This window comes from Patagioenas fasciata, chromosome 1, assembly GCF_037038585.1.
Source record: "Patagioenas fasciata isolate bPatFas1 chromosome 1, bPatFas1.hap1, whole genome shotgun sequence".
Classification (NCBI taxonomy): domain Eukaryota; kingdom Metazoa; phylum Chordata; class Aves; order Columbiformes; family Columbidae; genus Patagioenas; species Patagioenas fasciata.
This window is the reverse complement of record NC_092520.1, coordinates 31,689,473-31,715,944: the sequence shown is the minus strand read 5'-3', so window position 1 is coordinate 31,715,944 and position 26,472 is coordinate 31,689,473. Positions and strand designations below refer to the sequence as shown.

General features: G+C 38.9%; 1 protein-coding gene across 1 annotated transcript; it reads right to left on the bottom strand.

Annotated features, from left to right (window-relative positions):
- On the bottom strand, positions 1-26,175 carry SUCLA2 (succinate-CoA ligase ADP-forming subunit beta). Its single transcript, XM_065857948.2, has 11 exons — positions 26,020-26,175; positions 23,625-23,808; positions 13,260-13,359; positions 12,905-13,067; positions 10,059-10,187; positions 9,464-9,602; positions 7,948-8,109; positions 7,724-7,866; positions 5,059-5,179; positions 4,668-4,756; positions 1-809 (listed from the first exon to the last, which is right to left on the bottom strand). Exons 1-11 carry the CDS (start codon positions 26,104-26,106, stop codon positions 735-737), a joined length of 1,392 nt encoding a protein of 463 aa, XP_065714020.1. The 5' UTR covers positions 26,107-26,175; the 3' UTR covers positions 1-734.
- Between the last annotated feature and the right edge of the window lie 297 nt (positions 26,176-26,472).

Here is a 26,472-nt window from a genome sequence, read left to right as displayed (position 1 = left end):
TTTTGGGAGACATTTTATTAATATACAATTTTATTAGTGATGTACAATAGACATTTTAATTCTCTATGTATTCTTTCTCCTTGAAGTTTGGTAAATTCTTGTTCATATACAAAACTACACAACGCTTTTTTTGTAAGGGCTGGAAATGGTGAAAATCTAAGTGCTACAGTATATTTTGTAGTGATTAAACATGTTGTCCAGAATAATTACCAGCCACTTCATTGAAGCACTCTTAAAAATGTTTCTGATCAAGCTCAAATGCACCTGTTCATAAATAATGACTGATGTGGTCACATCCATTATACTGCTAAGTACAACTGTTTCCAATATAAAATACCGTTTCAATACATTTCTCCACCTGGACAACTAGATAATCTAGTCATATTTATTTTAACCAAGGCTAATACAAATTTACAAGTAAAGAAACTTCAGAATTTATTCAGAATAATGATTTTTCAACCAGAAGCTTTACTTTGGACAACGCAGAAGTATATTGCAAGTGACATTCTGCAGCAGAAGCTGGAGGCTTGAGAACAACAACTAAGAAGGGCTAAATATCAGCAACACATGCTCTTACAAGAACTCTGACCATTCTGAATGTTAACATTAAAGACCAGGTACTTCAGTTTGTGCGCCTGTCAAACAGCCAAAACCTCCACACACACAAAGAAAAATATCCCACAGAACACAGTATTTCAGAGAGCATGTTAGACACTGGCATGGCATTTCTCAGATCAAATTGGCAACTGAAATTTAACATCCAAATGAGCTTGTTTTGCTAAGGTGACAATTTCAGAGAGCTTCACCACCTGAAAAACAGAAAATCAAGACTTAACTTCAAAACAATCTTAACTTGAGTGAGATGGACCAATCTTTTTAAACAAAGTAATGGCAGAGGATCATCAGCAACATCTTAAATAGGGGCTGGAGGGCTGGGCAGGGGGCAGGTAGTAGATTATAACTTAGTCCAGAGCTTCTTAATAACTTCTGCATGAAAGATCAGTCAAGTCTTTTAGAAAACACCTCACACAGTTACACAATGTCTGGTTCTCATTTACAACCAAGTACCTTGACAAAAATGCTGCAAGTTTTAAAGTTTATGTGCTACTTCATTTTCCTGAGAGGTGTTGGGTACCCACTCACAAGAGATTCTATATATCTAGAAGCTATGTCTCCTTCTGAGTTTTTGTTACAACCACTTCTGGATCTTATTTTGATACTTTATAGAGCCTCAATTTCTCTGGCACAATAACTCAAAAGCTCTATCAATTATTTCCTGCTTAGAATCAAATATTATAACTAAGTGGTTCTTTAGGGAAAAAAAAAAATATTCAGAACTATAAGTTTTCCTGCAATACAAGATCCACCCTCTAATTTTTTGCAGATCAAAAACTTTCATCTTTACTGTTGCAATACATTTGTAATATGTTTTTCTTGCTCACATTATCTAACTTGGAGAGCATCTAAAGTATTAATACACTAGAATAATTTGCAGATAGTTGTTAACTATTTAGGTAGGAAAAAATACTTTGAACATCACTGGTTATAATCACTGCTTTGAATGCTCAGCTAATTACTTTGATCTATCCTCATCTATTCGTTTATCCCCCTCATGGCATCACATTACATAAACCTGTTTAAGGAATTACCTTATCGGCAACATACAAGAACAACTATAAGTCTTTCAAAAAGTGCTTCTACAGACACAGGTAATTTAAGATCACAAAACTAATTTGAACTCCATTTGCATGGCACCATGATTCAGCTGAGAACTTTAGATTCAGCAGCAACTTCAGAAGATGCATCACGTAGGTGAATATATAGCTTGAAGACCCATAAATACTGCTAGGGAAGATTTCTGTTGACCTAACCAAAGCTTGATCAGCCTAGCAGGTCTTAATTCTACTCCTTAAAACAGTGGGCCATACTGTCCAGCTAAATAAGTTCTTCCTCCAAGCAATTCACAGCTGCTTCTAGAGGTTCAATGCCAGGAAACTAAGCAAAACAAAATACATACACACACACACACACACACAAAAAAAAAAAATATCACAAACAACCTGTCTGAATATCTAATTATCTTATAAGGACAGGACAATCAACTACGTGCCATTTTTAATCATGCACACTGAAATACAGTAGTCTATCAAAGGAAGTGTTACATTGCATTTTTCATTTACTTAAACGAAAGTATCTTTTTCAATTAATAAAGCTAAGCTCTTAGCCATTCCCCTACCAAAGAGAGTGACTCATCATTTACTGAGGTTTTAGTTTCCATTGTTTTGGTTTTGTTTTCACAGTATCACAGTATGTTTGGGATTGGAAGGGACCTCAAAAGATCATCTAGTCCAATCCCCCTGCTGGAGTAGGAATGCCTAGGAGAGGTCACACAGGAACATGTCCAGGTGGGTTCTGAATGTCTCCAGGGAAGGAGACTCCACAACCTCCCTGGGCAGCCTGTTCCAGTGCTCTGTTACCCTCACTGAGAAGTTTTTTCTCAAATTTAAGTGGAACCTCTTGTGTTCCAGCTTGATCCCATTACCCCTTGTCCTATCATTGCTCGCCACCGAGAAGAGCCTGGCTCCACCCTCATGGCACTCACCCTTAATATATTTATAAACATTGATAAGGTCACCCCTCAGTCTCCTCCAAACTAAAGAGACCCAGCTCCCTCAGCCTTTCTTCATAAGGGAGATGCTCCACTCCCTTAATCATCTTTGTTGCCCTACGCTGGACCCTCTCCAGCAGTTCCCTGTCCTTCTTGAACCGAGGGGCCCAGAACTGGACACAATATTCCAGGTGTGGTCTCACCAGGGCAGAGTAGAGGGGAAGGAGGACCTCTCTCGATCTACTGACCACCCCCCTTGTAATACACCAGAGGATGTCATTGGCCTTCCTGGCCACAAGGGCACAGTGCTGGCTCATGGTCATCCTGCTGTTCACCAGGACCCACAGGTCCCTTTGCCCTACACTGTTCTCTAATATGTAATTTCCCAACCTATACTGGAATCTGGGGTTGTTCCTGCCCAGATGCAGGACTCTACACTTTCCCTTGTTAAATTCCATCAGGTTATTCCCCGCCCAACTCTCCAGGTTGTCCAGGTCCCGCTGGGTGGCAGCACAGCCTTCTGGCGTGTCAGCCACTCCTCCCAGCTTAGTGTCATCAGTAAACTTGCTGATAGTGCACTCTATTCCCTCGTCCAAATCGTTAATGAATATATTGAATAATATTGGCCCCAGTACTGACCCCTGAGGCACTCCACTAGATACTGGCCTCCAACTGGACTCCGCACCATTGACCACCACTCTCTGGCTTCTCTCCTTAAGCCAGTTTGCAACCCACCTCACTACTCTATTGTCTAGACCACACCTCCTCAATTTAGCTGTGAGGATGCTGTGAGAGACTGTGTCAAAGGCTTTACTGAAGTCAAGGTAGACCACATCCACCGCTCTGCCATCATCCATCCACCTTGTTACATTCTCATAAAAGGCTATGAGGTTGGTCAAGCATGACTTACCCTTGGTAAAGCCATGCTGACTGCCCCTAATAACCCTCTTATCCTTGATATGCCTTGAGATGACACCAAGGATAAGCTGTTCCATTACTTTCCCAGGGACAGAAGTGAGGCTGACCAGTCTATAATTAACCGGGTCCTCCTTCTTGCCCTTTTTGAAGACTGGAGTGACATTTGCTTTCCTCCAATCCTCGGGCACCTCTCCTGTTTCCCAAGACTTGGTAAAAATGATGGAGAGCGGTCTAGCAATGACTTCAGTCAGCCCCCTCAGCACCCGCAGATGCATCCCATCTGGACCCATGGATTTATAAATGTCCAGACTATTTAATTGCTCCCTAACCCAGTCCTCATCGACTAAAGCAAACTCCTCCATTGACCTGGCTTCATCCGGGGTCTCAAGGGTACGGGGCTCCCCAGGACAGCCTCCAGCAGAGTAGACAGAGACAAAGGCGGCATTCAGTAATTCTGCCTTCTCTGTATCTTCTGCCACCAGGGCACCCACCCCATTCATCAGTGGGCCTACATTGCCTCTGGTATTAGTTTTATCTGCTATGTATTTGAAAAAGTTCTTTTTGCTGTCCTTGACCCCTCTCGTCAGCTGTAATTCTAAGGAGGCCTTGGCTATCCTAGCTGCCTTCCTACATCCTCTAACAGCAGCCTTATATTCCTCCCAAGTGGCCAGTCCCTCCTTCCATGATCTGTAAACTCTTCTCTTCTGCTTGAGCATACCCAACAGATCCCTATTCAATCACACAGGCCTCCTGGTTCCCTTCCTTGACATCCTATGTGTGGGGATGCTCTAATCCTGAGCGTGGAAGAAGCAATTTTGGGGTTTGTTGGTTTTTGGTTTGGTTTTGTTGTTGTTGTTGTTGGGGTTTTGTTTTTTTGTTGTTGTTGGGTTTTTTTTAAAACTTACTTTTTAATGTGCTTTTAGGGGGGAGAGGGGAGTCTCCAACACAGAAATTTCCGGGGTATAACAGCTGCTTAGCTCTTCTCCTTTCAAAATATGTACCTATTGATTTGTAAAACATTTGCTTCAGGCCTTGATAATAACCTAAGCTACCGTTAGCTGATTTAACAGAGTTTCGGTTTTTCAATATTCTGCAACAAGTGCTGTGTTCTGAAAAGAGTACCTGTAACCAGCTTTCTTACCATTTTTGCAGCTTCATCCAAGTCATCACACGCAAGGATTTTGAGGCCACTAGCTGTTATTAAAGCTTTGGCATCATCAACTCGTGTACCTTAAGAAACAGATAAAATGTCATTCTTATTGAACAGGAGACTACTACCAGAGTATTCTCATATATTTTTAAGAAGCCTGTTCCAAAAGTAATTTTGTGAATAAATCTAGAAGACAGCAACTTTAATAGTTATAAAAGCAGAGAAACTCTTTTTATTAACTTGCCAATCATCATCCAAACTCAAGCTTTGCCTTATTTTTCCATAGTCTTCAGCTTACAGGCAATTTGCTACGCAATATATAAGCTCAAAACGATTTGCTAATACGGACAAATACATTTAACATGTACTGAAGCACACTTACCTTGCAACCGTACCACAATAGGTATCTTTAGGTCCAAATCCTTCACTGCCACTACGATGCCTTGTGCTATCACATCGCATCGCATGATGCCACCAAAAATATTTACCAGAATAGCCAGTACCTACAGAATAAATCACAATATTCACATTAAAAATGGCCAGAGGCACATCAGACAAAAGCAGCACTGAGCCCTTCAGCCTAAGGAAAATTTAAACTCCATAAGTGTAATGAGGGGTTCTGCAAAAGATGGGAAACATTTCTGTTCTAGAGAACATCAGCAACGTAAGTACAGTTCTATAAAGTCACAGCAGAACAGTTACTTGAGGAAAAACCCTGTTGCAAAAATGCCTGTCCCAGGAATCTTCCACACTGTCCTTCAACCCAGCCTGAGTTGCAGGCAATAGCCACTTCTCTTACAGTGTGTATTCTGTGTCTACTTCAAAAGACACACACTCATTTTGTGTATAAAGCCAACGCTGTCCATTACTTCAGAATATTCTGAGCATCGTTAATAAAGAGAGCTGTTCAATTTTCTTCAACCAAGCCAAACAGACAAAACTCAAATGAAGTCATTTGTCATTGTTTATCTTTCAATTTTTAACACTATTCCAGCAGAAGTACCTCCACCACCAGTACCTGCATGTACTGAAGAAGCCACGCTAGAGAACACAGAAAATTTACAAAACCCACACACAAGACAATGTTTATACAGTTTACTTAAAAAACAGTATGCTTAGAGGTAAGCTATCTGAAATATGTTTTATTCAGGAGGACTAAGCATGAAGTTAAGGGAAAGCCTTTTCCTACTCAAGTGGTGGAAAAGAGGGGTAAAAAGAACATAGTCAATGGTGAAAGATGCAATAAAGTAGGAACAAAAATGGGTAGACAGCCTTGAAGGACAGAATAAACTTAACAAAACAAAATATTAATGTGTAACTGGTTAATAAACAATAGCTTGGTTGTCATGGTCTTGCAATTCGACTAGCTCATTTGTGTGACATTGTTCTTGCTACTGCTACTAAAGGGTAGAAGCAACTTCAACTGGCACCCCAGAAGGTTGTTCCAAACACCACCTGAACTGAACTCAGAGTGCAGCCAGGGTACAGTCGGTGACACCAGTGGGCTGTGCTGCTGTTTCGCTTTCAGCACCAGGAATCCCAGCTACAGTCATAGTTTTTTGATAAAACAGTGAGCAGCTGAAGGAAGGCAGAAAATGAAAGATATGTTAAGAACTCTGTTTGGACACTCTCTGTCCATGCAGCAGCAGAGAATTATCATTGCAAGAACTTGTCCCAAATCAACAATTCCCAGATTCTTCCTTCTCATCTTCTCTCTGTAATTCAGGTGCTCTGTGCCCCTCACTCTCACCTCAGTTACTTGAAAGACCATGAAGAAAGAACAAGTCTGATGAGGAGCGGCTGAGGGAACTGGGGCTTTTCAACCTGGAGAAAAGGAGGCTGAGGGGAGACCTGATCTCTGTCTACAACTATCTGAAAGGAGGTTGGAGCGTGCAGGGTATTGGTCTCTTTTCCCAAGTAAAAAGTGATAGGATGAGAAGAAATGAACCCAAGTTGTGCCGGGGTGGGGGGGGGGTAGATTGGTTATTATGAAAAAATTCTTCATGAAAAGGGTTGTCAGGCATTGGAACACGCTGCCCAGGGAAGTGGTAGAGTCAGAGTCACCATCCCTAGATGCATTTAAAAGACGTGTAGATGTGGTGTTTAGGGACACGGTTTAGTGGTAGACTTGGCAGTGTTTGGTTTGTGGTTGGACTCAATTATCTTGAAGGTCTTTTTCCAAGCTAAATGATTCTATAACACTCTTGAAGAGTGTGTCAGATCCTGCATTTGTTAACAAAAATCTTTCCAAAGGGAAAGAGACTAAGCTCGTCTGGAACATCACTCACTGTTTGTTTCTGGCCCTTTCCAAAGATGAGCAAGTGCTGTATAAAATTCTGGTGCAAAAGTAGCACACCACTACCAGGTCCTGCAAGTCACTCCCACCTTTTTCAGCTACCTCTTTTTCATATTTTTCTTTCTTTTTAAAAGTCCTAAACTGCCATCGAGTTCCCACTGGGATAATCACCTCTCTCATCAATATGGTCCCTGCAGTGTTCTTCTTGGATGGTAAAGTTCTTCCTCCAGTTTCAAACAACTTAATATTTTAATAACATTCAGACACTCCTCATAACCTTTTGATAGAATTAAACATTAATGCCCTTCCAAATCCATTACAAAGTTATTTTATCTTAGATTACATATAATTAGCACCTTAGTAAATTGCTTGTGCACAGCACAGTGAACATTCATCTCTACAAGTCTATGCATAAAACAGCCCCAGCTGCAAAACAGGTCCAACAGCCTGAAGTTTCTGACACAAAGATTTCTGAGAAGATTCAAATACAGCTGTAACATCAAACGGAGGACACAAAACTGCCTACTCAGTACACAGTCAAAGAACCTATTTTTTAAAAAAGGAAAAAAAATTCAACAGGTTTTCAGGTCATCTTAATTTGCACCAAGATGTAACATCTCCTTTTTCTTCCCTTTTTAATTTCATGCTTATAAAAAGATGTTTTCTGGAGAACACACACTAAGCATTGTCTTTCAAATCACAGTCTGTTTTGCCACTGTGTAGGACCTTGATATACTAACTCTTCTCTCACCTTTTTATCAGAGGTAATAAGCTTGAAGGCTTCAGTCACTTGATGCACTGTAGCACCACCACCAACATCAAGGAAGTTTGCTGGAGTTCCACCATGAAGTTTAATTATATCCATTGTGGCCATAGCTAAACCGGCACCATTGACTACATGAGAATAAAGAACACATTTAGGAATTTGGTCTATAAATCCATTACGTCATTTAAAATTCATTGAATAGAACATACCTAAGCAGCCTATGTTTCCATCCAATCCTATATAGTTGAGATCTGCTTTTGCAGCTTGCCTGTCTCTTTCATCTTCCTGTGTCCAATCCTGCATATCAAAGATCTTCTTCTGACGATAGGCTGAATTACTGTCAAAGTTTATCTTCGCATCCATACACATCACTGAAAGGAAAAAAAAAAAAAGAAACACACCATCATTTAATACTAGAATAACAGCTAAACTACTACATGAATATGTTAAAGTATGTTAAGTCAAACTTGGCAGCTAGTTCATGCAGTCCAAACTTAAAGCTTTGCTGAAAAGACACGCTTAGCACTGCTTCTAAGTACAAGATTCTCTCCAGTTGACACAATCAGTTAAGTCCCTTTAACTGCACAAAAGAGGAAGATAACTGATTCCTTGAAACACTCTAGAAACAAAAATGCTTACAACAAGCTGATAAATCTAAGCAAATTATGTTCTAGTAATTGGCATAAAATTAATCCCTATAGAAGGTCTCTGGTTTGGGTTTTTTAATTCACTCTTAGTTTTCTGCTTTTAGATTAAATATATATATATTGAATGTGCATGCATGTAAGCACAGAAAACGCAATGAAAAAACACCTGAATTGGAAGAAAAGGTGTCAAAAGAATACACATAAAAGTAAGTTTCACTTGGATATATTAATAACAGGGTGATGTGAAAAACCTAGAGTATTCTTTACATCAAAACTAAGTTTCTCTCTGTACAAATGTAACACTTCATTTCTACCCCTCACTACAGATGATATAAAAATACACAAGAAACAGATGGGAGAGACTGCTCCCTACTGTTCATCTAAGCAATATTATTAAGAAAAACATTAAAAATAGAGTAACTGTAAGCTTTGATGAAGAAGCTACACTCATGTTTAAATTTAAAACTGTTGTAGCTGAGTTCAAGTAGAAATACGTTCCACAGGCTTATTGTTTGGTGAGAGCAGAACTGGCTGCGATTGAACATTAACTAACTATTCTGCAACTGGATATGCTAAAAACCTGATAAACATCAAGATACCACAAACACCGGAAGTCTTTCAATACTTCAAGCATCAAATTCAACCAATCATTCTGATGTCCAAGTAAAGGCAGGAGATTTCTAGAAGGTGCTACTATTCTGGTTATCTTTTCACTACCAACTTTGAATACACAAGATGGCTCCAGTTTTGATTTATGAATTTTGAAAAGACTCAGTTTCCAGGAATGTCTTATGCTTGGTAGCCAAACACTCAAGACTGGAAGATGTGTTCATCTTTAATAAATAAAAAACAGGAAGCTCTTTAAACTTAAAATCCTACTTACCACTTACGAGCAGATATCTACTATGCTCAGATTTTAAAATTTGTAAGTTTTATTAAATTTGTTTTTCAACATACCGTGCTAATGCTAAGCCCTCTTGCTCTATACAGCTGAAGTTTTAGCAGTGCAAAGCAACTCATTTAGATGTACAAAAATGACAAACTCTTACACAAGGAAAAAAAAGAAAAAAAATATTACCAACTCCTGACGCATCTTCCACCATAGGATTTATTTCTATCATGGTAGCATCATATTTCAGAAAGAGATTATATAATTTGATCATGTTTTCAGCTGCTTCATCTACCAGATTAGAAGGAAATCCCATTTTCTGGGCAAGCTGAAAGTAAAAAATTGGTTATCAATTAACTGATGTTTGGAGTTTGATTTAGTTACAAATTAGGAATGTCCCACTTTAGCTATATAGTTCAGTGTCAATTGAATTTATAGATGTAGAACCTCTCCTGTCTTCCTGGGGAAAAGAAAAAAAAAAAAAGGTAACTCTTGGGTTTTAAAAGATTGTTTTCAATACAAAACACTGCATTCATCCTGAAGAAGAGCAAGTAAAAACTCACGATCATGTACCTTTAACAGAGCTATATGAAAGCTAGATAAAACACTGCTATGCATGATTGGATTCACATTGACTATCACCTAAAAATACTTCAATATCTAGTTCAAGTCTGTTTCAAAATGGTTTAAGACAACTCAGCAGGTTCAATGCTTGCACACTTTAAAAAATTAAAAGTGACCGTCCCACCCTTGCTAATGTGTACTTTTCCACATTAACAATTACCCTAACAGCTTGCTCCTTCTTTATGCCTTCTACTATATCAATGGGTTCCTTAATTATCGCATCAGGATTCTCTGCAGCAACATCTTCAATATTGACGCCACCCTGAGAACTGCCTATCAGCACAGGACCCTAGAACAAAAAGAGAAAAAAAAGGCATAAGTAATTTTATACCACACAAATGAAACTTCGCTCTTCTCATAAGATATCTCACAGCAATAAAACCTTGCTGCTAGTTGGATTCTTTTTTTTATTTGGGCATTGTACCTTTATGCTTTTACTGAGGAGAATGTTATCCTCTATTCAACACATGTATATAATACCTTACTTTAAGGTCTATGTTGAGTCAAATTTCTTATTGCAAGGAAAAGTTTCCTTTGTATATACTGCAGCAGAGCTATTAACACAGACATACTAGTTTTAAATTTTGATAGAAAGATTCAACTTAATAATCACATGCATTTTATGTTCTAGGTTGTCACCAGAAAAAGGAAAGCCTTTTCAGCTCCCCCTTCTCCACTCACCCCTACCCAAACACACACTGAATGCCAGGCACTCATTTATCCATCCTGCCAAGCTCCAATTCCAAGGACAAATCTAGGTCTGCAGAACCTAGCAACAAATTACTGCAAACTATTCCTGTTCAGCAGGATCACAAAACTCATTAACTATAGCATCACTGAAAGCAAGTTACAGAGTTCTGACAAAACTGGTCTCAATTATTCAATAATAAAATAAATTAAGAAACCAGAATTGATAAAAAAAAATCTCTGCTGCAAATGTTAAAAAATTATCTAAATCTCAACAAAAACATCAAGGGCTCACTACCACAGAACCTAAAAATCCCTCCCCATGGGAACAGTCCTCCAGTTTACAGTAGAGACACACTTGCATCATCTCAACCTACCTACCCTTATCACCACCACGTGTGGATTATGACAGCTGCTGTACTAAGGCGGCATTTCATATCAGCGCAGGTCTTAAACATTAAACAGCCTTGTAACTGTTGACCAATAGTTACAGAAAATGTGACACTGGGTTAGAGAGTGATACCCACCCCACTCTCCTCCCATTGCCATCCTTCCATATGGAAACATACAGATGGTGGATTATCCTAGGTTCAATAAAGTTCAACCCAATGAACATTTCTGGATATTAATTTCCTGAACAGAGTCAGGAAGCTACAAACACATTATAAAAACAATGCATTGTTCCACAGAATTGACCAAAGTGAACAGTTTTGCTTAAAACATAAGACATCTTGACACTCGAGACATCAAGTTCCACTTTCAACTGCCCATTTTACAGACTTTTTCCTTCCCTTAAAGGGTGAGTTTTGCAGTAACACCAGGAATACATAGTCTGGTATTCAACCTTCACACTTCCTTCTTTTGAAAGGCATTTCCTCATCATAAGCATCCTAGAAAAGTCACAGCAATTACAAGCATATCTAAAAACATGACTTACAAAGCCACCAGTAAAAACAAAGCACATCCCTATCAAGACAGTAATTCACACAGCTATGCTCTATATACACTAATAAGATATTTTTTATACAAGAGCAAGTCAGAAAAATGTTTCTTTTCTTTATCTAATTTGCTTAAATCAGTTACTGTAAATTTTATTTACACTAGGATGCTTGCTTGAATAGTACACAATTTTAACATCATAAAATCCAGCCATTTGCAGTATTTTAATGCCACCTTGTGGTAAAACTGGAGTGTGTATCATAGCATTTGGATCTTCTCAGCTTATAATAGAGTACAATAGAACGTAGGCACACTAATGATATAATTGTATTAAAATTCAACACAACCGATACCTTCCTATCAGAAAGAACACTACAGAGGAAGAGGAAAGAACCAATACAACAGTGAATCCCTAATTTTGCAATTAAAAAAAAAAAAAAAAAGAGAGAAAGACTAGCTTCCACATTTCTCCACAGAAAATTATTTCTTACTCATGCCAGAGATACTTTCCGATTACCAAGAGCAGCACCTCTGCAAACTCTTAAGCATCTGGACAGACAAATCCCAGTTTTTGCTGAGCTTCAGAAAAAAGGCTTCCAAGATCTGCTTTACCCTGGCTTTGCTGAAGGTATTTAGCAATTCAAGCTCTACACTCCATAATGAAACACCAGTCTGTCAGAAAATACATCGACACATTCCAGTAACTGGGTTTGTATTGTAGGCTAAAAGACTACATACCCACACATACAGAACACACAAGCAGAAGCGAGTATGGCTTTCAATCTTCCTGAAAGCTCTGAAAACAAACTTCTAGGACCAAATTGTTTTACAGTAGTATTCTTTTGGAGTTGGTAAGAAAGATACTGCACTCTCAAAATTGAGTGACACAACTGCGCACCTCTAGAAACCTCTACACATTGAAGAAAGAAGATGTTTGATTTATCCAAAACCACTGGCTCTTCCAAAATACTTTTACTTATCACATTCCTAACACTCTTAAATAGCGTGTACATGTACATGCACACACATAGCTGTATTTTTGAACTAAAGTCTAATAGAAGTATCTGGTAGATAAGCACAAACTACCACCAAAATGAAAATAACTCCCCCATTCCACCCATCTCCCCTTCAGCCATATGACTCTGAACTTCAGTTATGGCTACTGATATTATTCCTTAAATTTAAATCACAGCATTACATTTTTAAAACATTTAAACATTAAGGCAATCATACAGTCAGAGATACTAGGAAAAAAAATATAGCTCACGTATATTTCTGATTTTCAAAAGCAAGTGACCAGTACAGTAAACAGTTTTGTTTGTTTTTTAAATTCAGCTATAACAAGTTAATTAGTTTACTTCTATTTTTAATATTACTCACTTGAAATGACCTTTCCATTGTTATTGCAAAATAGTATTCTCTCCTGGGATATCTGCGCTCACAGACAAATACTTGGTTGCATATCCTGCCCTTTTCTCCTGTCTGCTTGGTAAACAACTTCTTTCCAATCATTCTGGAGGAGACAGCTTTTGCTTCTTCTGGACTAGAATAAAAGAAGCTCAGAATGTGACAAAAACTGCTAGAAAAACAGAAGCAGCATAAAAAATCTTCTCTAATTTTTGGTATATTAAGGTTAATAATTAAAATACTGATTTTAAACTAAGCAGCGGGTTCAATTTATAATGTGAAACTTTGAAGTTTTTCCACTTGCTCAGATAATTTAGAAAGAACTTACGAAAAAACTATTTTCACTCCTCCTTTGAGGCCACCTTCAAATGTTCCTTTTCCTCTACCACCAGCTAAAACCTGTGCTTTTATCACAAGATCCTTTGAACCTGGAATGAAAGAAAACCCAAAATTTGTCATCTGTGACAACTAAAACAAATTGCCCCAGGTAAAATACTAAAGGCTGTTATTACCCCCAATCCAACACTCAAATACATGAATCAAAGACTGTATTGTAACTCACACAGGTTATTCCAAAAGTCTCAAACCGTCCATAAATTGCAGCTTCAGGCTGTTCTGTGAACAAACTTTGGTGAGTCAGTATCCGAAATTGTTGATACTTTGAGAGTTCTGATATACCTTTAATGTGTGTTTGAATCACAAATGATGAAGACATTAGTATCTCACAGACTATCAACAAGATGAAACTGAATATCCAACACACCATAATCCAATGTTTTCTTCTGTCAAGTACAAACATCCTGTATCTGTAACCACTATCTTCTCAGCAATGATACGTAACAATGGCACTTACTCAAGTCAACTTGCAGGTCACTACGGCTTCCATTGAGCAGAGCACTGATCCATAAGCTTGAGTGCTTTGCAGAAGTCAGAGGCCTAAGCAAATCTACTGTTTTTCCCAGAGTGGGCAGAATGAGTCCTTTAGTTGCCTTTAATGGTTTTAAAAGCCCTTTTTCAAAATATTCTTCTAGGTAGGGGAGACTATGTGTTTAGGTTTAAAAAGTAAGAGAACATAATCAAAATCAACTCAGATATTCTGAAGCATCATTGAAAGACAGAAAGCAAAAGTTTCATCAAGTCAGTTAAGGTGATAAAGGAAGTAAAACACAGCCCTAAGTTATTATTAAAGTTCAATTACACTCAATACACTGCAGTGAAGAGCTACACTGCAAGATGTAAGAGCTGCCCTGTTTGCATCTGTGCAGCATATCCCATCTTTTCTCATGCCACCATTAGCTGGGTCACTCTGGTCTTTTCAAGTGAAGAACGAACTTGCTCTTCTCTTAGATAGGAAAAGGCAGCCATGGAAAAGCTCCAGAAAAACTACAGTACTTATAAAAAACAGCTGCTATGCATACTGAAAAATATTATGTGACACAAAGAAATTGTGCCAATTTCTATTTTGGCCTCCATTCTGCCTGGCCAGATATATTAAACTTGTAGAATATCACAAGCTAGAGTGGCTATATGCAAAGTGAATGCTCAAGTTACTACTCCTAACTACTTGTAGATGTTTCTTGACTGTCAGCCTAACAACAGATCTCTGAATCCACAACCAATATAAAGTCCTTTGACACCAGAAGCATGAAGTTACAAATACACAAGTATATGTTGACTTACTATAGTCTATTATCTAATATTTAATTCATTTCCTGAAGATAACTGGTTTTTATAGCTAAGTACTGGCAATCAAGTAAGTTAACATGCTTCATAGAAGCCACGTAAAACAAGACTTTGGTCTTTTTTATTCATGAGACCAACTTTTATGCAATTACTTTAAGTACAAAGCTTGCTTAAGGAAACACTAAGCCTCAGGTATGAATAAGATTATAAATAGTAGTTTCATGGATAAATAAAGCCATATGCTCCAACACACAAGCATAAAAATAAAGTTCCATCCATTTGAACACAATTCACCTTGTACGTACATACAAACACAAAATTTGGAGGACCTTGACTTATTAGTGTTAGTATAAAAGAGAGAGAAAAATACTGTCTTCTCTGTGGAGAGAACTGAAAAACAATAATAATTTTTTAAAAAAACCACACCACCACACTTGCAGTTGCTCCCTTGCTCACAGAAGATCCATTTGGCCTCCTTTACCAGGTACTGAAGTGACTCAAGTATTTAAGATTTAAATATTCACAGTATTATTTAATTTACTGTTTTGAGCTTTCTACACAAGTTCTATATCTGACAAAGATTCAAAACTGATATACTTAGTAATCAAGACTAAGAGATTTAACTTAAAATCCAGTAGGATGTTCAGAAGAGAGGGTCCTATTTCTCCACCCTACTTTTAATCTCCTACACTAAGCCCAGCAAGTAAAAGCTGTTGCTTCTGAGTTTTCAGGAAAGCCACAAAGTTCACCCACAGGCACCTTCTTAGTAGCAATTACTCCTCCTAGAAATAAAGATCAGAATCTGAACAAGTCAGAAGGAGATGCAAACTAAAGCTCACATTAAGGTCTCAGCTGGAACACTACATTTAGCCCTCGGCACCATCATAAAAGTAATTTTCAATGAGAAAGACTAGGATGATAAATAAAATGAAGAGGTTCCCTTACAAGAAGTGACTGAGAGTTTTGCACTTCTTTAAATCTATCGAAGGAGAACAAAGCAGGAACGTGATTGTGGTCTTTGGCCATACCTGGTGAGGGACAGAGCAAGAACACACAACTACATCAAACATTCTGTTTCCTGCTCTACACCAGCCAGAAACAAATACCACCTACCGAGGAAAGTCAGTTTTAAAACGGTGCAAGAAAAAGGACGCTGCTTTACACAGAAGATAGTAAAGCCTGCCAGGAGACATGAAGCTAGGCTAAGAGATGCAAAAAAACTTGGCAGAGATATTCTCTCTGATATTCCCAAAACAACAGTTAAGAATGGCCTGATCCCATGGGATATTTCTTAAGAAGTTAAGTATTATGCATGATTATACTTTGGTAACATACAAAAACATTCCAAAAAAGTGTGTGAGAAACAACTTTAAACTCTTCACAATCACTTTCGGCCATAACGAAATTGTCATTGGACTATCCCTTATGCAACATAATGCAGCAATTGGGGCACTAATTAAGCAGGATATTAATGATTTGTAATTTGTTTTCCTACAGCACTACAAGCAAACCAGCTGTTTGACTGCATAAACACATAAAACTTCAAGGGTTATTTGACCAGCTATGTTTACACACAATTAAGCTGCACAAATGTACCCAAAACAAAATTCAAGATAACATGACTCCAAAAATCTTAACTTGACCCATGCAGAAAGTTTATTGTTCAATAAACATTTTTTCGTACAGGCCCTATTTAAAGTGACCCTAAAACTAGGAGACAGAAGCATTTGGTCACACATCTCATATACAGTGTTACAGCTGCAGTACTATCACACAACCTGACACAGCAGAGAACAGCTGATACACAGTAACCCAACAAAAAAGTTAGAAACCAGCAGCTAACACAGTTTTCTAGTCAGTATCAACAGTTGTGCCCTTCTGTTTTGCTTATACTGCTTTGAAATACTGCTAGGCTTTTGTTGCAATGAAAAACAGCAATTTCTGCCCCAGAGCAGGTACCCACACACAAAGTCTGTAGAGTTTACAGCAGCCTGCACCACAGCACAGCAGCACTGCCACCCTGCCTCCTGTCCTCGGCTTTGCACACCAGCCTCCCTTCTCAAGCCAGCATAAGCATTTGCACAATTGTGCCTCGAGTGTATCAGAACAGCAACTCTGCTGAAGGCAAAAGCTAATCCAGCAGATAGTACTTCCATAAGCCTGGGCACTGGCTGACAAGCACACGCAGGGACACTGAAGTGCGAGGTACAGAAAGCAGGACATCTGCTTTCAGCAACAGTGACAAATCGTAAAGCCTTAACACCGGGCAGTATAACAGAAAAACAACAAACCTTTACTACAGCTAGTGTCTCACAAGCAAGCTACAGACACAAAGTAAGAAACTCAGAACAAGCATTTGCTAAGAGCTGCATTTCTGTACTAATGGCAACTAACACTAAAAGTGTATGGAAGTAAAACAGCTTGAAAATAATCAGGAAATGTTTAGAAAATTAAGATTAGAGACCAATGAGAACAGGTGCCTGGAATCCACGAAACAGAAAGCTAGCATCTGTTTAGGACACCAGAAATCTATACAGTATTAACACTACAGTTTTTATCTTCAACAATGCTTTATTAACTAGCTAGTGAAAGAGTAATACAGTCAGGAAACAGACCGACCTTCTTTTCTACCAGTACTAATGTTTACTGATTAGAAGGAATAATTTCTGATTTCATAACCTAAGCTTTCAAAGTGGGTGAAAGGTCTCCTTCTCCTCACATGCATGCTTTGATCTAAGTAAAACACAAATAAGAGGCGAAAAAACTTGTTGTTCCCTTGTATCTCTGAAGCTTTCTGTGCAAGTAGAAAGTCTGATGATTAGGGTAGACAACTTTTCAATAAAATGTTCTGGTTTACAAGCTTCCATTCTGACTTCTGTGAAATCATTTTAATGGCCACTTCTCTGCCCAATGCTAGCTGTAGCAGCAGTACTGCTTCTCACCAGTTACAAACACCTTCATGATAACTATGCAAGCTTAATTTGTTCTGAAAAAACAGACAACAGTAAAAGGCAGTAACAGGTTAATAACGCAAGTGCTAGTCAAGTTCTCAACTACAAACTTACCCTGGGAGAGGGACCAAGACCCTTAATTTTTGCCTCAGTTATTCTGCATTTAGAAGTTTTTAGTTCCAAGAAGAACGTCTCTCAATTTATAACACAAACCATTTTTTTTTCTTGTTGCACAGATACAATAAAAACTCCAAGTTTAAACAATATTGTTGTATTTATTGGAATTAGAGAGGGAAAAGATGGGCTTGTAACTAACAATTGTCAACAGTTTCAACATAAAGAGTGTGTTGACCCTAACTTTGCCAACACAGGCAGAGAATCTCTTCAGAGTATACTGTCCGAATTTTGTTAGCAACTACGGTTATTTAGAATTTAATTTCAAAATTGCATTTTTTCAGCATTTGAAATTTTAGAGTGTTACAAGAATCATCGCATGCAAATCAAAAATACGATTACTGAAATAACTATGTGCCAGGAATCTTCGTTCTTCCACCGAACGGACCATACCAGTCAGGAGAGCAAACAAGATGTTTCATGCCTACTACAAAATACTATTTTCTACGCAAATACTTCCTGACATTAATCAACTGCATCAAGTTTTTCATTGACTCACCAGACAGGTTTGTTTTTGGCAATAGCTTAAGTTAAGCAATCAAAATATAGAGGTCAAAATTTGAATGTACTGGTTAGACAACTTATTTGAACTAGTGATTTATCATCAACAACATGCTTTGCTATTAGAACTTCAGAGGAATTAAGTACTACAAAAGAAAGCAAAGGTTGAAGCAAAATGTAAGCTTAGGATGCCAAAAAAGTAGTGTTTGCCAGAATTCAAGTAAATGTTTGGTTTCTAGATAGAACCCAAGGGAATGGCAGGAAGATGTCCCAGGGGAAGTTCAGGCTGGCCATCAGGAAAAGGTTCTTCACACAGAGGGTGGTGGAGCACTGGAACAGGCTCCCCAGGGAGGTGTCACAGCCCCAAGCCTGACAGTGTTCAAGAAGAGACTGGACAACACCCTCAGACACATGGTGTGAACTGTGGGGTTGTCCTGTGCAGGGACAGGAGTTGAACTGGGTCCCTTCCAACTCAGGACATTCTATGATTCTACTGCTGGTTATCCAGAGATTTTGAACAGGTAAGCACAAACATAACTGGAAAAAACCCACTTAGCACTGACCACTGCAGCAGGTTTTATTTAACACCTGGGACATTTCTGCACAGGTTCGCCTTAGATCATCATCCATGTCCTACTGGATAGGATCCCATCTGAATAAATGCTCTGGAGCTTCAGACTCCGCAAACAACCTTAAAGACAGCAGTTAACATAGTCAGGCAGATAATTCTCAAACAGGGAAAACTGACAATGGCAAAGCAGCCAGAAAGTACTAGGAACAAACCAGATGTGAGCTTTCAGTGTAATAAAAAAACTTAATCACAGACTACCAAGGAAAACATGGCAAACACTAAGAAGAAAACCACTCCAGCTTCTGTGCCACTGTGCTTGAATACCTATTACTCTGATGAGTTAATAAAGAAAAAGCTAGTACTCTACCTAAGAAAATAATTGCATACATTGTACTAAACTTTCGTTTCTGACTAAATAAAGCCTGAGATCAGTAAGCCTATTTATAATCCGCTCAGTTTTACATGTATTACTTTATTAAAAAGAAAAAAATGCAGGTTGTATGTTTAAGCAATCAAAAGAAAAATAATAACATTGAAAAGAACCTGAAAGGTCTTTAAAACATTAAAAATAAGTCTGAAAAGAAATATTTATTGATATTGATATATCTATTGATGTTCCTGTCTGCAGGAATGCAGTCAAGCTAATTACTTGAGTCATTATGTAAAAAGAATACCAAAAAAGACCATTCCTTATAAATTGCACTGATAAGGAGAATGACTAAATCTCTTAAACTGCAATAAGCAAAAGTAACAGCAGACTTCATTGCTCTCAGTCTTCTTTTAAGAAGTCTGGTATAGAAAGGTGAAATGTTATATGCTCAGTTTCTCAACACCTCCTATTCTGCACAGCTTTTTATTTTATTAAAATGTGACAGTCAGCCACGAGCATAAAGCCATGGGATTCACTACCTTAAAGTCCTACAAAACTACCAGAACACAAAAGCTACTTCAAGATATTAATCACTTCAGAACTCTTACCTTTCAAATCATCATGAACAGAAATGTATGCTTCATGTAAAAGAAAAGTAGGCTTTTCTACAGGCATGTAATATGTCACTCCCTTCCACACAACTGTCAACAGAGGAAGTTATCAGGAAGCATCAAACCTTCAGTTACAGCAACACACACACTTCCATAGGTGCTTAGCAGCAATACTACACATTTCAAAGAGCATGTTCTGCTGAGCTATCTGCTATTACACTGATGAAGCATCTGTTCTTCGATAGTCTTTAGGCTCATTAGTCATGTAATTGATAACAAATCCATATCAGCTTCTAAATCGGCACCAGTCACAGCACTAGATAGGACACATGCATAGGCTGAAAGCAAACCACAAACTTAGAGACAATCAATACATTCTGTAGCCTCTTACCAACACTATGGATAATTTACTCAGCTGACTTTCAAAACTTAAGTCAGATGCTCATGTAACATATGAAAAGTCACATATTGCAAAGCCCACAAATAACTAAAAATACTTTTTCTTTTTTTTTAATCAATAAAGTATTTAAAACTTCATCAGATACAAGTCTTAGCTCTGAGAAGAATGCATTCTTTCAGTGGCACCAATGGGATCTGGATGTCTTAAATGAAGACGGTGAACTACTGGAAGCAAATGAAGTGAGCAGTGACATTTATATGAGGTCCAAACCTGCCCCAGGGACTGTATTACTCAGTAGTAGTTATTTAAAAATAATACATAGTTACATGAACCAGTATGTGATAACAATTTACTTGAAATGAGATGGAGGGATTTTGATAGGAAAAAGCTGCTTGCAATAAGTAACAAATTCTAATGATGACTCTCAACAGCCAGACAAATATGAAAAGAAAAAGCTATATACAAATCAATATTGTAATAATTACAACAGCCAACCTTCCCATGAAACAACAGAAAAGATTTTTTAAAAATAGAAGCATAACAATAATCAGTTGCAGATGCAGCTAGCAAAGCAGAAAAAATACCTAGTACAAGACAGACTATGACGTGGAGAGGAAGCACTCTTTCTGGCTTCCAGACTACTTCATCTAACTTCGGACCTCAAGATAAGCATTCTACCACACACTAGTTAACTTCATGTGATAATAATCCTTGTTATGATTAAGCTTTGGCTTTGTTCACACAACACGGCTACAACGCTTTAGCTACAGCCACAGCTGAACTATGATAAACTCTGTTAATGAGAAGGCTGTATTTGTTGTACACTAGGATAAAAAGTGTTACTAAGTATGGTTATTTAGAATTTAACTTCAAAATTGCATTTTTTCAGCATTTGAAACTTTAGAGTATTGCAAGAATCATTGCATGCAAATCATAGCTGAACTATGATAATCTGTTAATGAAAAGGCTGTATTTGTTATACACTAGGATAAAAAATTACCCATTTCTAACTGGAATGATGTATTTGCAAAAGGAAAGAAATCCAGTGCCAAACTTGAGTTTACAGAGAGCATGTTTCTGACTAAAGCTTATCAGGAGCATGTAGATCAGCAGGAGGGAGACAGGGCAAGCAGTATTAGCAACTATCTTTGTAACAGTTTAGACAAACATTTGAAAAACCAGTTTAACACATAAAAAGAAGCAAAAGATAACCTCCTATCTACCGACAACAATCGTTACCTGACGAAAATAAACAATGAGTAGGTGGACAAAAAAAAGTAAGATTTTTTTCGTCCTGCTAGAGATTTGGTTTGTTTTATTTTTTTAAGTACATACCAAACGAAAAATAGTAGGGAAATGGTTACAATAATCAAAAAAGATCTCAAACACTGGAGCAAAGAATAACCTGTCACTATTCAGAATGAGTTCTGGACTATGTTTGAGCAATGCCTCAAAAACTCAAGCTGCTGCAGTGTGTTGTCCTTAGGGGAAGTCTTCCCTTCCTCTTCTCAAGTACCAAAGAAAGCCACAGCATCACACACCAACTTAAAGTATACGGCTGACAACCAGAAGCCCTGAATTCCTTTATTCTAGCTTACTGAAGGATGCCATCTCAAACACTTCACAATTTCATTTCTCTGACCCCAAAGAAACCACACACGGTCACATACTCCAGATAAAAGGCAAACCTATGAGAAGCCATGTGAATGAGACAGAGCTAAAAACTAGCTATGGAAAAGACCTACTTTGCCATAGTTCTCCTCTCTGAACAAGGAACAAAACAAAGGAATCCAGGCCTGCGAGTTCCCTTGCTGTCTATCGAAGAGCCACAGGTAAAGGTTGTCTCATTTGACACTAGCAGGAGGTCTGTGCAGATATTAATGTAAGAAAAAGAGTATGCCCAGTTTGTGAAGTTTAAATCATACTACAAGCTCACTCTTAACAGAAGGCAAGGGACTGAATTTTAAACCATTCTCAGAAGTATTTTAACATGTTTCTTTCATACTAATGAAGTTATAATTTTGTATCATTTACTCTCTAATCAGAACAAGACAAAGAAGGCAGGCAGACAATACTTGAATTTCTAGGACATCAGATCTGAAGGAAAAGCAGCTTTTCAATTTCTGTCTACATGACAAAGCAGTGTAACTTGCTCTAGAAAAAAATATCTTCTCTTTCAGATGTCATTTCTTGCATTAAATCTGCAGGAAACTCAATTGAATCTAACAAAACCTATAACCTGGGAATCACTACAAATGTATCCATTTGGAGTTGAAAAGAGATTAATGTATTTGCATATGGGAGCGGAATATGACAAGCAATGTCCTCCATTAAAACTCTATGACCAGCCTATGGGGAAAGGGAGCTCTAAACTAAAAAAATTTAAAAAAAAAAAAAAAAAAAAAAAAACCACAAACAACCACAAACAAACAACCCACACAACAACCACAAAACACAAATATTAATGCCAGAAAGGACAGAAGTTGATTTCTGTGCTATGGTCAAACCAAATCCAAAAATTTTGCTACAACACAATAGCAGGTAAAGTGGCAAATCAATAGGCAGAATCAAGTCTTTAATGAAAGATCAATTCTAAGTAAGTATTTAAGCACCAGGCAAAGAGATTAGACGCTTTTTCATCAGCAAGCCAGGAATTTACCATATAGCTAGAAGCCATCAAAGTTCTCCCCTCTTGCATGTAGTTGCATTCTGCCAGAACAGCACATTCACAAAATAATAGGATTTTACTCTTCTTCTACAGTCTGAAGGTAAGGATCCTTCACATCTTTGCTCTATACGAGATTTTGGACTACAGAAGCCTCACCTGGCCACCACCATTGAAGCCTTTCACACAAGATTTCCTCTAACCTTGCTTGAGAGCAAAATGAAATCCATGATTTGCACAAAGTAGAGACTATTACTCATACGAAATAAGTTCAGGTAGTTATATTAGTCTAGGCTAATACAGTTTATAACCTGCCCTGTTCCTTCTAAACAAGACTCACAAGTTACTGGAAAAGTATCTGCAGCATTTGGGCTACAGGAACAATGGTGCCTGAAATGTACGTTCACAGCCTTCAGTGCAAATAGGATCAAGTCCTTCCTCATTGGAATTTCAGATAAACAGTTTAGCTTTATAAACCAGTCTCAATACAGAGGTAAAAGTGTCTTCAAAACTAGGTCACTTAACTGATTCCACTACATGAGTGTGCACTGCGCAATCTTAAGCATTAGGTAACTTCATATTAGAAAGATGTCGGCTCCAAAGTAAATACTCAAATTGGCAAAAAAGTTGCTTCACACGAAAGGGCTCTCTTAAAGAGGCAGTATATTCAGAACTCCAGAAATGTCTTACCAGGAAAGACAGAAAAAGCAGTTACACCTTATATAAATCCCATGCCTATATTGTATATGTTCTCTTTAATATTATACCTATTTCTTTTGCTATTTTGTAAGCTTCATCTGGTGTCCTGGCAACTACTCCATGTGGAACAGAAATGCCAGCCTCCTGCAACAGTCCCATGCTCAGGTATTCATGTAGTGACAGTCGCCTCTGTTGCTGCTGTTGCACCTGAAACCCATGATTATTGAGTATTCCTGGACTTCCACCAAGTACCTGAAGGAAAAGGAAAAAAAAAAAAAAGAAAACACAAACAAAAAAATCACTGTGTTGGGCAAAACTGCTCTCTTTGTTTAGGTTAATAAAGTCTACATATTAAACAAGTACAGTTTAGCATACCAATGCAAACACCTGATCACTTAATCCTGCATTTGTACATTATTCTTCCATATCAGTCAGTCAGGTCAGGTCTGGTTTTGGGAGATTTTACTGGGGCAGTGAGAAAGAGCTGGGGAAGCTGCTACCAGTGACAAGGACTGACAGGGTTAAAACACTCTTAAGTATTTAGTTAGCATTTCAGTACTTTAAGCAATATATCTGTAGGGAGAAGAACCTTGAGGAAGTTTGAAAGCATCAGAGAACAGAGAAAAGCATGCAGAACAGATTAGTTTGAAAGTTTTGGTAGAATGCTTCCTTCTGCCAAACTAAGAACTAAGTTCAGGGGAGAGGCAGCAAAACTAAGTTATGCCACCTTCGAAGGTTGTACTCTGTGAACTTAATTTGCTACAGAACAGACAATTCAGCCTTCACATAACTATCACAACACAGAAAAAAATAGTTATGGCCCATTTCAAACATCTACACTGAATCAGAGGGTTGCCAAAAGTGTGAGATGACTTTATAATTTCAAATGCTAAGTAAAATAAAACATGCCTAATATTCAGCCCTGGAAATTACAGTGTGGAAAGAGTCTCAATTTCATCTGCAAAAGTGATATACAGAACCTCAAGAATTTCTGATATTTCATATAAAGCAAAAAAAGTGAGAAAACATCAGAAGAGGTACTACGGGAGCAGTGCTTTTTAAAAAAAGAAAAGGTACCCCATGAACTTTTAAGAAGACATACCTTTCCAAAGGGTATCTTGTAAAGTAACTGTATTTCATAACAAGAAAATTATCAACCACAAAAGTCAAAAATGTTTGCTGCATTCTTCATATTTCATGATATAGGAACATGACCTTTATACACATACAAAAGAGCAAATCTACTGAATTCAGCTAATCCACGTACGCAGATTAGCACTGATATTCAATGCAAACAGACTACAAAAACGAACTTAGATATAAGTAAATTTTTGCATTTATTTTTTATTTTTCAGTAGGTACTATTGGCACAAGCAGCACAAAAATCAGTCTGTATTACAAAGTTTCTAGTAGACTACGTTTTTAAGGTTTTGTTTCATTTTGAATGAAGTAAACATGCAGACAACGTAAAAGCTTTACCAAGACATTTCAAGCTAGGGAACAGACAGAGGCTATTTGAGCTCTAAAGGATTCCTCCTGCAAAGAACAAGCACTTTCCTTGGCATGAAACCCAAGCAAGAGGTGCTGACCGCTGTGGCTGCTGTTTCTGGCGCTGTCTGATCAGCTGGGCTGCGTGTAACACGAGAGGGGAACTCAACGCGACCTTCCTCCATATGGGAAAGGAGAAGAAAGTCATAGGGAGAGTTACACACTTCAGACTCCCCAGATCATTTATTTGCACTGTGTTCCAGGAGTTCTGCAGCCCAAAACAAGGCCACACCCCAAAAAATCGGTAATGGTTTTAAACTAGAAGGGTGATTCAAGCTAGATATGAGGAAAAAATGTTTTATAATGAGGGTGGTCAAACACTGGCCCAGGTTGCCCAGAGAGGTGGTAGATGCCCCATCCCTGGAGACATTCCAGGCCAGGCTGGACAGGGCTCTGAGCAACCTGACCTAGTTGAAGATGTCCCTGCAACGAGCTTGGACTAGATGAGTTTTGAAGGTCCCTTCCAATCCAAACTATTCTGTGATCCTATGAAAAAGCATTTTCAGGAAACAAGAACAGAGACCGGGGAGATGCAAGCTGGAAGGAGTTCACTGGCACAGCCCAAGCCCTGGTGTGAGTGAGGTGGTGGTCGAGATAGAAACACTGGGATTCCCAAGCAAGTGAGGGCACGGGAGTCTGAAAGGAAGGAAAGGGGAACCATGCCGGGAAGATCCGCCACAAGCAAGCAGCTGCAGAGGTCCCGTGCCACAGCCGAGCACCGGTTGCCAGCCCCGCCGCCGCCACAGGGCCGGGCTGGGCAGGACGGCGGCAGGAGGGGGTTGAGGCGGCCGCTCCTCCCGCCGTCACTCCGCAAGGAGTGACCCCAAACCTAGCCGGCCCGGCACGGCCCGACACGACACGGCACGGCACGGCCCTGCCCGCTCCGGCCCGTCCCCTCTCCCGCGAGGCCTCTACCTTCGCCGTGGCGCTACCCAGAGTGGCGCGGAGGCCGCTGCCCCTCAGCCCGGCCGACACCCGGCTGCAGATCATGGAGGCCGCCATGGCCGAGCCCCTTCGCCCTCAGGTGCCCCTGCCGGCGCGCATGCGCTGACACCGAGACGGGGCAGGGAGGGGAGAGAAGGGACGGGGTGGAGCAGGAAATGCTCGCGCGACTCCTCTGCCTCAATAACAACCGCCCGCGGCGCCGGGGGAGGGACGACTCTATGGTATGTGAGGGCCCCGCCCATGCCCGGGTCGGTCGTGCTGCCCCCTGGTGGGGCGGGCAACTCACGGCCTTCCCAGCCTCTCGTTTTTGAACGACTTTTTTTTTAAAAAAAAGGTTATTTTCTGACAGGGATCCTAAAAAGGGTTGTAAGCCTCCCACAACCGTCCCTTCCACCGTTCCCCCCTCAGTTTTGCTTCAAAATC